We start from the raw sequence: 12350 nt of genomic DNA on the forward strand, positions 1-12350 counted from the left end.
AGCAAGAAGTGTGAAACTACATTTACTCAGTGTTTAGCTTTGCTTCATGCATGAACACATCTGTGTAGTCCTGTGCTCCTATTTACACTCAGCATTTTAACAGAATTATTTAATGTTTGAGCTGGGTGTTGGTTTTAATGTCCTACATACTTTCAATGGTCTAGGACTTCTGTGTTGCAAAGGTTGTACCAGGAGTTAAGTGTCTTGCCGCAACCAGTTACACCTCCTCACTTCCCTTCAGAAGCAGGTGGCACTGGCCTCTGCGACAAACGGGCTGCTGGAGCGCATGGCCCTGCGGAGCAGCACTTTTGGTAGTTCCCAAGTGTCATTCTCACAACTAGAAATGGGACTGGAGAAGTAATAAGGCCCCTGCAGGGGCAGAAGAGAGTAGACAGTACTAATAAAACTAACAAACCATGAAATGTCTAATATAGCTATGTTTATGATTCTGAGGCTGAAGATGCTTGACAAAAGCTAGTTAATCAGTGGGGAAATACCTGTTCCACAGCTCACTTCATGGAACCATGAGACAGAGAAGCAGCTTAACTGGAAAAAGCCAGGAATAAGCAAAAGCGTACCAAATTAGGAACTTGTGTAGGAAGAAGGGGTCTTGGGGAGGTATTTGATATTTAAAAATCCACCTGAGATGAGCACAGTGATGACTCCTATACTTTACAGTCTTTCTGGAGTCCTTGCTGAATGCATTTATGAAGTAGCTCCTTTGTCTTGTCAAAGCGTTGTACTTAACTTTCATTGTACTGCTGAATGACCTGATGATCTCTAACATCATCCTGTGACAGTAAGGCACAAGCAGCATCAGCACTAATAGCAACAATATTATAAAGTTTCCATACAAAGATTTATACAAACTTAATTGATCCAAAATATGTATAACCAAACTATAGCAGCAGAACAAAATTCATTTTGCCGTAAAGAATTTTCTGTTTGAAGTGGAACTGAGTGTCATCTTTCCGATATTGTGCACCTCATATAGGCACTGTCAGGTCAGTGAAACCTTTGGGTGGTCTCTTCCTACACATATCTCTTGGAGTTGGCTTTTACTAAAGATCCTTAAGGATCTGGCTGAGAACTTGCTAAGTGACATATGATGGGAAATATGGTTTTAGCATCACAAAGTACCAGTAAAAAAATCAGCGTCCCTGCTGTACATCAATCACTGAACAGCCTAATTGTACATCTACTCTAGCTTATGTAGTCTATTGTCATGTAGCTAGAAATGGGCATTTCTAGCTCCTTGGCTACTTACCGTAGTCCTATTTCAAACATAACAGTGGACTGTCTATTTTTTATCCACCTGTGATAAACAGAAGCAACAATACTGGTTCTGTGTTGTGAAAACCAACCTGGAATATATAAAATAAAGAGAAAATAGATACAGCCAGAGAATCCAGTTTAATAGGCTGCTATACAGGAAGACTTTGTTCTATGATACATTCTGGAAATAGTTTTCAAATGTTACTTACAGATACTGTATAAAATAGATACCAGTTTTATTGATTATACATCAAGTTTCTTTTATAATTTAACCTGCTATTAAGTAATATATAAGATGCGTGATGGAAGGTGAGCAACACTTTACAGGACAATCTAAATCTAATAAATAGATCTGTATCTCACCACCAGATTGAGCCACTGCTGTGCCATCGTCAGACTACAGAGCAACCACAAAGTCACACATGCTGGTATATCTGCGTATAGTATAATAGAAGATGAGGATCCCATTCCTCAAGCAGCTCCTCTTCCTTGCACGACTTTTTGGCTTTGGTCTGTACAGTAATACTGTGTGTGCTTGTTTGGTCCATGCAAAGCTATGAACAGTGTCTCGTTAAGAAAAAACGGAATTTATGTTGAAGAGGTATAGTTTCAGTTAATTTAGGATTAAAATGAAGTATCTCTCTGAGCACAGAAAGGTTTGTACCTGCTCTTTCTGTGCATCTATTTGAATGGTGGGGGAGGAAGTAGCTACTTAAGTATTTTAAGCAACACAGCTCTTGGTGTCCAGACTCTACACAGGATACTCTGTTAGCCGAAGAGGTTAGTAAGGATTGTACTTCTGTTACAGCATGTGTTTGGGAAAGTACAGGCCGGGGGGGAAAAAAACATGATCTGAAACTGGCACTTCTTTACCCACAGGCTTATCACACCATTAAGAACACTTTCACTCTGGCATATACAACATGGCAGCTGGGTTAAAACTGCAAACCGCATGTTTTCTATTGTCACAGGAATCAATAGCATACTTGAAAAAAAAAAAAATGCTGCTGTTTCGCTGAATTGCAAGCAGTGTGCACATATGCCAGTTTTACAGAGAGATTTCCCATTAAAACAAACTTCAACAAAAACAAGACCACGGGAAACAAACTGCATATTTAGTAAAATACCATTGGCACCACTTGCCAAAATGTACGATGCTGTAGTTTTACAGTCCTGACAGAGAAGAGGGTGTGATCTTCACTCAAACATTTCATAATGGCGCGTTTGCCTTACACGGGGTATCATATCAATAAGCAACCTGCAGAGGAAAGCACAGGAGTGTTGATGCAGAGACAGAGGAAAGCCCTGGAACTGGGGTGTTCTGTTTACTTATATTAATTTATTTTATGAATTAGAAAGAACTCAGATGTAGTAACAGCCTTATCTTACTTTCTCCTGATCAGGATTAATTCTGCCCCACAATTAATTCTGCCCAAAAGGGAGTGTAAAACAAACTGTGCGGAGAGGGGCTGTCCTTTAGGAAGCTGGGATGCAGGGCTGCATTGAGAAATGGAAATGCAGAGCAGCAGTCACTTTTGGCTGGAGAACCCATGGAGGGATTAGAGGGAAAGGGACTGTTGTAGCAACCTGTTTCACACCAGGCTGCTGGAAGAAGGTATCTAACAGTAGAGGAAAATAGCAGTAGTTTCACAAACTGTGAAATCGGGTAGTTGCCAAAACAGAATTTAGTTTTATCCTTCATTAGCCTTCATTGTGTCTTGGTGACACAATGGCTGAGCACGCTGTCGAGGAGACTGATGGCATGTATGTAGCATGAGTTTCAGTGGCTGTACAAAATGTTCCTAATGCTGTTTGGTATGTTTAAATAAATATTTTTATACGGATTTGCCTCTACAGTTTTCCAGAACAGTTAGTTTTACAATGGAAATAGTAATTATAGTGATTTTTCCAAGAATGGTATTCCCCATTAAAATGGTAATTTAACTTTCCAAGTTTAAAAAAAACCACACAGCTTCCAGATGACGGCTTACTGCAGCCTGGCCAAGGTCTGCTTCTTAACAGGCACGATTCCAATTAACTAAGATGCTACATCTCCCCCTTCCTCTTATGGCAGAAAGGGAGATAAAACGCAAAACCCTTAGTTAGATTCCATGCAGCCAAGTGAAACTGTGGCAGCCATAAAGCGTGTGGCAGAGCTTCATTTGATTTTATTCTATTTCTGGTGTCGTGAATCAAGAAAGCATCTTAAAGTTCAATAGAAACAACATTTGAAACATGACTGGCTAACCTTCAGTTCAGAAGTTGCTATAGGGTAGGGCTAGGATGGAAATCACTAGCAAGATCATTCTTTAAACTTGGGCACCTTACCTTTAACTTGGACTTTCTCTGGAAAAAAACAGTGCTTAGAAATGTGCCATAAAAGCAACAGGGACTGATTTTATCCAAGATTTGTGGTTATTTTTCAAATGTTTCAAACCTTCTATTTCCAAATTCAGGTATACAAAAGTCTTCTAAAATTATTCCAATTTCTTCTTAAGTCCTGGCTTCTTTCCAACTGATGTGAGACACACAATCTTTTATCCCTTTCCACACGCTCTGCTTCAGTATTAGTAGCTAGCCTAATAAATTCCAGTGACTGATTTTACTGGAGTTATATAAGCCTTTAAGAGCTATGGCTTATTACATTAAACAGACAGCCCATCTGCTGTACATACTGAAATACCTGCTAGCAGGAGATACTCACTTGATTCCATAGGCAAATATTGTAAGTCCAATTAAAACTCCTATACTGCCATCCAGATACCAGACAGAAGAATTGTGTTTAAAAACTTCTGCACTAAGAAGGATGGAAAATCCCATTATTCCACCTACAAGAGAGTTGAAACCTAGAAGGGGGGGGGGGAGAAAAAAAGAGGAAGAAAGCAAATTCCTTGAGATTTGGTTAACTGTCTTGCCTAAGCAGCAGTAATCTGTAGGGAGAGAAGGCATTGTTACACCAGTACCACCAGAGAGGAGCACAGACCCTTGTGAGACGTTACACAGTGGCACCTACGGGGTACTGCACTGCGGTAAGGAGGAGGCAGGGCGATTTGTTCAGACTGTTGGCCAGAGGTCTTTGCCACGCTTCTCTTCAACAAATCAAAGACAGACCATTTGGTGTCTGACCAGTGCATTGCAAGCCCTCTGTCAGTTGTCATGTCTGAGATAAATAACTTTACATTCATTTTGCTGTACTATCATCTTGATTTGGTCAGTCCTGAGTTTTTCATTCTCTGTTTAGTTCCAAATCCCAATTCTAGCTGCTGTTTATTTGATAGGGCTTTCACCTCTTGATGCTCATTTTCCAAACAGCAATATTCCTTCAAAATACTGTACCTGCTCCACATTGACTCCGACAGTCAAGCGCTTAGCTCTCTTGTAGCATATCGTCACGAATGAACTATCTTTGAGCTGTAAAATAGTGGCTGGCTGGCTGCAGCCCTGAGTATGACTGCTGTAGCCCAGTTATCTTCCAAAGAACCTCTTCATAATATATGTACCATTGCTGCATGTGCAAATATCCCCAGTTAGAACTTCAAAGGCCACTTTGTAAGGTACCCAAAGGCTCTCACTTTCTCTCAAAAGGAGCAAACTGGAGTCCAGTATACCTGAGGGGCTCATGAAAAGGAAAATGGTTTTGGACAGTAACATTTCAAAGACCTTCTCTTGAAGCTTTTTACCCCATCCTATATATTTATTTACATGTATTTGGCACTATAGCTTAGAGCTACATACACTGCTGAATGCATTAGGGAAGACATACAGGATAATCCTAGGAGTATTCTCCATTTATACCTTATATCACAGGAGCTTCCCATCTATTATTCACAATTTTTATGAACATCCTTTTAGATTCCTCTTTCTTTTTTAAACCCTTTCTCTTTGCCTCTGTGATTGTCCCTTCAAAATATCCTAGAGCTTTTGGAATAATTAATGCCATTTTGCCTTCAACTCTTGTTTGATTGGTTATTGCTTTGGGGTTCTTTAAGTCATTCCTTGTGTTCATTTTTTTCCCCCCAAATTCCTTTTTTCTGATTTTTTTTTTCCTCAATAACCCAAAAGACATCACTGTTGTTCTACCAAAAAAAAAAAAAAAAAAGTCACTGATAATGCATTCATTTGGTAGATACATATACTACTTAACCTAGTTAACCAATGAAAAAATCGAACTTGAAATACTCTATATTGCCTGGGAGTCAACTCTAGTCAGCTGCTGCTTACGGTACTTAGCCAGTTTTTCTCCAATTCCGCACGACTGCCAACAACCACATACATGACACTTATTCCTGAATGCCTCCTTTGATCCAGCCCTCTCGCAGCCAGTCCTCACCTAAATCATATTAAGTCTTTCTGAAAGATGTAGCTTAAAATTGACCTTTCCTAGGTATCCAGCTGAAATACTTGTATAAACCATCAATATTTTGATTAAGATTTACCAGATCCCTATCAGTAGGTACTTAAATGCAAATGAAACCCCAGCACGGAAAAGCACCTGTTTCTTAGCAAGTCTGTGGCAGAACGGGGCATATAAAGGTTTCAGGCCTCCGGTCCTGCAAAGAAAAGGGGGTTGGGGATTTTTTGGACTGTGGCAGTGCATTCTACAATTGGTATCACAGGCGTTGCATGTAAATGCCTGATTATTGGATTAATTATACCAGCATAGCTGAACCAATATAGACACGATTACTCTGTCAACACTGTAGTCTAGAAGAATACTCATCCTTTTTTTTATTCCCGGCAATATAACTTATACTGCTAATACATGTCAATGAAATGTAGTGTGTGTGTGTGTGTGTATAAAGAATATATAAAGAATATTAAGTATAAAGTAATTAACTGTAAATTTTAAAAAGTGTTACTTCCCCTGCTCCAGCTTAAGTCAGAATCCATCAGCATGATATGCAAAAGGCAGGAATAATACAATTTATTGCCATTATTGGCTGATGGTTCCAAATGATCTAAAAGCTACTTACAAAGGAAATTGTTTTCTCTTCCTGACTGTCATTCAGTCAAACCTTTCTTTGCTGGTGTGGCAGGAAATCATGTAATGGCTGCAGGTCTTAATCCAGATACCATGTTCTGTGCGTAAGGCTAGCACAGGAAAAAACAGGTGGCTAATTCTGGGAGGGAAACAGGTCTCAAACCTACAGGAAAGTTGGCTGACATCATCCAACTGTTACATCTCTGCATTTGTCTTCTGAGAGGTTACAAAATTCGAGACAGGAAATGGCTGGTTTTAATATCCAAAAGTCCACGAGCTTTTGCTATAAACAAATTGTACAAATAATGTTTTGCCTTATTAGAGTTCATACATTTAGGCTTTAAAGAGATATTATTGTCAAGCCCTACTCTAAAACAAAATTATTCTTTAAAAAAATAGTTAATAGAGGTTGACATCTATGAGAGAGAACTTGCTGTTTTGAAAATAAACCTCTTTTTCAGGAAGAAAAATGTATGCTCTTGTTACTCAAAACAGTTTGTTGGTCTACAGCCAGTGATCACAGGAGGTAAATTAGCAGGAAACAGAAAACACTAAAAAAAGATATGCAAGGGAGTGCTAAATCTGTCTCAGCTGCTGAATCACATTGTCTCCTCCTGCTTGTTAATAAATCAAGTGTATATATAAATATATCTTGTGAAAGAAGATATTTAACCACACATGGTAAGATCAGCCTCCTACTTCTAAAGTAGTTCTGAAGGGGGAAAAGGAGAGAGAAAAACCAGACCGAGGTAATTGTATACTTTATTCCCTATTTTTTTTAATCAAAGAATGAGCAATCTCCAGCTCAGAAGCAATATAATTAGCACGAGGATGTAATTATGGGGGAAGAGATTTCTGTGTCATACAGGAGACCGATTCAGAGCTAGAGTTATTCAGGAATTTTTCAGCTAATATTTTGTCTGAAAAAACTGCTCCGTTTCAAAAACAAGCTACATTTTTTTAAAGGAAGGGTTAATCATTTGCCTGCTTAGACACAGTTCTGAAACAGTTGACATGGCCCACTTACACTCTGACAGCGAAGGCAGTCAGACTCACTGGTCTGTAGTTCCCAGGATCCTTTCCAGAATCCTTTTTGCAGGTTGGAGATCTTTTTGTTTCAAAATGTTTAGGGTGGCAGAGTCCATAGTAAAGAATAAGATCACTGAACAGCATGGTCTGTTGGGAGAGAATCACAAATGCAGGGAGGCAGCAGCTTAGTTGTAACCCCCGCACTGCTGTTTTGATGACTTTTTTGCTTATTTTCTATTTAAAATATAAATACTCATGGAGCATTTCTATAAGCAGGATGACATAAAATATAAATACTCATAATATGTGTTATCACACATCACCAAAAAAAATTTGAGTATGTTTAAATTACTTAAAATAAAGCAATTGTGTGTATTTCTAGAGTAAGCTGAAAATTGGATTTCCTTAAAGGGAAATCTTCAGCAGAGTAAAATAATTTACGTACCACAATCCATGAACCATTAACACCCTACCGTGTATGTTTACAGAGTATTTCAAACTGTCCTGTGCTTGCAGATAAAAACTGGTAGAGATTCGCAGGGCGCTGTGAAATCTCTGCCATGACTGTGGCCTCGCTTGTTTGCAGAGTAGATCCCCGTGGCTTTCTGAAGATTCACAAGCTTGAGCCTTGTCAGTAAGAGGCATATCTGGACCTACTTTTAAAACACGCCTTTAAACGTATCTTTGAAACCAGCAATAGTCAGGCGCTACATGCCTGAGCCAACGGAATAGTGGCAGTGAGGTCTTCTAAGGATACAGTGGACAAGAGTCACCTTGTGCGGAACTCCGGCAGGGCCAGAGGAGTGCGGGGCAGGAGGCAGGCAAAGGCTTTGTTTTACACATGCGATTCTCCCCCGGCTCTGCTGAGTGGCAGGAAAAGCACTACAGTGGCAAATTATGTCTACAGGGGGTATGTATGAATGATGGTTGCGATTCCCGCTCAAGGCAGGGAGGCGTTTTCTGCAACAGACTTGCTTCATTTTAACCGTGGGGATGGAATTGTTTACCAGGCATAGGCAGTGAGGATAGATGTGACTTAACCAAAGCTACATAAATTGGTGTCATAACCCCCCTCTGTAATCTAACCTCTGACTAGTCCACACCTAATTCATTATGTGCTCTACCTCTAACTCTCTATTATTGCTTACTATCCACACATTAACTTTGACTTCCACCAGACATACCCATTTCAGCTGAGGTATCTATGCAAAAGGCTGGTGGTACCACAGGCTGTTTTGGGTTTTTTCCCCGTTTCCCAGTGGCTGCCTTATTTCAATACTCTTTCACAGTTGCCCTCGCGTGGGGGTCACTTGTATCTTCTGTGTCTACAACATTCCCTGGAAGAGTCCATAAATGCAGCAGGATCAACTTCACACTCACCATCGGTTATCAGCGCTCTGCTTGTAAGGACCTTTCCCAGCATAAATTTGATTACTGCCAAGACAGTGCAAAGTATTCCACTTAAAACGGAGACACTATACAGAAAGTCATCCTGAAAGAAAAGATGTCAGGCATTAGTATATCTTCCGGTCATGCCCCATATATTAAATGACAAATAGTACTAGTTATTGTGCAATTATTTGTGCCACTGAAGTATAGAACCTGAGAAAAAGATTTCCTGAGTTATGACTTTCAAAACAGCTGGTGCTTATTTTGCTTATACTGCTGTCTGTAATTGCTTTTGCAAACATAATTAACAACGGTTCCATGCAACAAATTTTGAACTGACCCAAACTCCTCAGAGTCAAGAGGTTATATACCTGCAGGGCTGACTGCAGACTGCCTACTAATCTGGTGTCTAATGCAATCAGTAATGAAGTCCCAACATGCAGGATAAAGGCTTGAGAGTAGAATCCCACTTACCAGACCTTTGCTGATTTTTGGTGTGAGAAATAACCATTTAATATTGTTTCTGATTCTGCACTTGCTTTGGTTTCGTTTGGTTTCCTTCTTCTAAGGTAAAGTCTGGTCCAAGCTACATCCGCAAGAGTTTTGATACTGATGTGCAAAGTCAAGTTTAGCTCTTTCTTAGAAAACAAATTTTCCTTGGACTTTCATTTCGCAGCTACAGAAATATCCACATTTCTTAATTTGAATGTATAACACGGGCTCCCTAGGCTCCCTCAACAGAAAGTTGCATGTTTATGTAGGGCAAATAAGAGTAACTAATTATTGTTTAACACACATTCTCTAAAAGGTCATCTGGAGGCACCTACCTCTTTCTGCTTACTATTTTGTGTTTGGCGAGCGTGGGAAGAAACACTCCTGGGCGCCAAAACGCCAGCATTGCAATAAAGTGCCTAAAGGGAGTCCCTGTGCCTTCTCCCCCGAGGTACATCAGCCCATGGGCTATGCAGAAAAACCCAAGCGAGCTCTTAGCATGCTTGCCTGCCATCTAGCCACAGAGGTTTGAAATAGATTAAGTTACTACTCTTAGTAGAAGCTTTAACTTAAGCTGTTGCAACATCAGTACAAATAAAGGAAATAGCAAGAATTTTTTTTTTTTTTTTTTTTTTTTAATCTGCAGGTCTAAGTGGGCCAGTGCCATTGGGACCCTGTTACTGATTAAAACACTGGCAGAAATCCCTGTTGATAGTAAATATTGTCATGATGATTCATCATCAGCTCCATCCATTTTCATTATTTTAGCAGCAATTCAAAACCCAAAGAAATCAAAAAATGGTTTTGAAAGCTGCTTAGGAAGATACTGGGAATTAGATTACTGGTATAATGTACTCACATCCCTAAATATATCATTCAATATATTTTTATACAATTTTTTATGTCATATAATTTTTAACATCTACTTCATTCACTCTCAGTCATGAGCTCATTCTCTCTAGTCCTAGTATGATATTGAATATTAAGACAAAGTGCACTGAGGGGAAGAGTATAAAATAGAGGCAGTGAGAACACAGAACTCAAGCACTGGGTAAAGGTAAGATAAAAAGGATTTGTAAAATTATTCTAACAAAACAACTAGAAAATACTCAGGCAATTTTGGAGTGCTAGGGAAGGACAAAGGAAGGACTGGGCATATTTGCTTGCTGTCAGCCTAGCAAGGAAAGCTGGGAGCTTTCAGAAGATCTAAGAAATGACAACAAAGCTCCAAAAGTCTGGATAAGCTTTGCAAAAACCACTTGAAATTTGAGATCCTTGCCAAATTCATGCCTCTAAATTTTGTGCATCTTTCTCAAAAATGTATATTTACTATGCCCAAAGACTTAATTTTCATAGCCTGACAAATTCAGATTGGTCTTGAGATTTTAATCTAATCTTTTCTTAGATATTTTACCTAATATTTAATATACAACATATCTATAAAACTTCAGAATAATCTGAAGCAGAATGATATGCTCCATCAACCTAGTCACGTCTACCCCAACCTGCTGAGTTAGCAGTCAGAGTGCCATTCCCACACTATCATACAGAAAGCGAGCTTCCATAGATGCATGAGTTTGGTTTTTACTTTAATCGTTTGTAACCGTAAGCATGGCAAGCAAACCTGCTTGTGATGCTCTCAAGAGCATGAAGGCCCCTCACTCACTAAATGGTGAGTGAGGAGCAGATGAGAAGAACAGTGCAAAGGGGTGTGCAAACTTGACGGGCTCTCAGCCGTGCACCGGCCAGTGGCCAGCCCCAGCTTTCCACAGGCAACGTGTGTTGGGTGAGTGCTCAGTGGAGTAGTCGACAGTTCAACATTGTGCTTCTCTTGCATCTCGCTTGCCAGTGCTCAATGACTACATGAGATCTCTTATTTCATCATCACCCACACACTCTCCAAAAACTTTCTGATGGCTCCCAGGCATCCCTACCTCTTGTATTCGTCTTCCTCCTCAGCAAAGCACAAGCTTTTGTCATTAGCACAGAACTGAACGTTGTAGACCCAGTGGAGGTGACAGCATAAACTACTTTTCTGTCAAAAGCTATGTTACTGTCAGCCTTGGGCTGACAAAATTCAGTTTTCCTACACTGATGAAATTCCTGGGGGTGGACCTGCAAACAATCACAAATTCACAGTTTGGAAAAAACTACGAATCCCAATACAAGAGAATTTGAAAATTATTGATACAGATGTTTAAAGTCCAGTTATTAATTCAGAATCTTGAAAATGTTATGCCTTATTACTTGTGTTATAGTGCAAGGTTTCATCCTCTGCATGGCACATTACTTTGAGCTGCTTTGGTTTTTTCTTGCCATAGCATGTACCATAGATTTTTGGGGTGAATTCAGGTTTTTTCCCTGCATGTGCCACAAAACTCACATTATGTGGAAATGCATCTTGCCATTTGTTCCAGCTGTAAAGTTGTGATCAAAATTAGTCTAGCCGCTTTACTGGAATCCAAGAATGACTTAAATGTGATTCAGATTTCTGAATCAACTCATAAAGTGAATTAATCAACAGGCTTTTTATAGAGGATTCAGGAACTAGAAATTCTTCATATGTTTGGTGTTTTTCTTCATAGAATCACAGAAGACAAGCTCATTTTGTTTCTAAAACTAATCCAGTAACCACTGATGATGCAGAAGACCTGAGAAATCGAAGCTCCTTTGTTATCGCAGTGGACACTTGAAAGGAAAAAATTAAAAATCCCTGCTCTTAATGCAAATGCCTCAGCAGTTTCTTGCTTTAGACTGTGCCAAACAGATTTTCAGAAGACGATACTCCCTTCTTTTAATCTCTAAACCCCTAAAACTAAATAATATCTAAAATCACCACCTCCAGTTGTGTGCAGCTTTTCGCAACAGCCACGGGGAGGCGGCAGATACCTCAGTAACTGAGCGCACGGATGCATGCAGACAAACCCAAAGAGAATGAAAATCTTTTGAAAATTCACTTTCCTCAGTACTTTGCTATGCTTTCTGAGTGTCCAGGCACCCAAGAGCTGGAAGAAGAGTGAGGCTACTTGCTACTAACAGGAAGGTTTTGCAGCTGTAAGAGATGAGCCCAAAATCCGTGGCGAAGCCCAGCAGCATGGACAGCCCCTGCAGCACATTGCCTGAGCAGGTGAAGCAGTAACAGGAGAGAAACGGCTCAAAACGCTGCCTTGGCCCTACTTTGCTC

General features: G+C 39.8%; 1 protein-coding gene across 3 annotated transcripts in view; it reads right to left on the reverse strand.

The window, feature by feature from the left end:
* Positions 1 to 1394: 1394 nt before the first annotated feature.
* TMEM163 (transmembrane protein 163) overlaps positions 1395 to 12350 on the reverse strand; it is a 105645-nt gene continuing 94689 nt past the window's right edge. For all 3 annotated transcript variants that reach the window (XM_030016626.1, XM_030016625.2, XM_030016628.1), the window contains 3 exons: positions 8666 to 8777; positions 3980 to 4121; positions 1395 to 2533 (listed from right to left, as the gene is read on the reverse strand). In XM_030016626.1, coding sequence (XP_029872486.1) covers positions 2473 to 2533; positions 3980 to 4121; positions 8666 to 8777 — 315 coding nt within the window. In that variant the 3' untranslated portion in view covers positions 1395 to 2472. The remainder of the gene's footprint in view (positions 2534 to 3979; positions 4122 to 8665; positions 8778 to 12350) is intronic.

Source organism: Aquila chrysaetos, chromosome 6, assembly GCF_900496995.4.
Source record: "Aquila chrysaetos chrysaetos chromosome 6, bAquChr1.4, whole genome shotgun sequence".
Classification (NCBI taxonomy): domain Eukaryota; kingdom Metazoa; phylum Chordata; class Aves; order Accipitriformes; family Accipitridae; genus Aquila; species Aquila chrysaetos.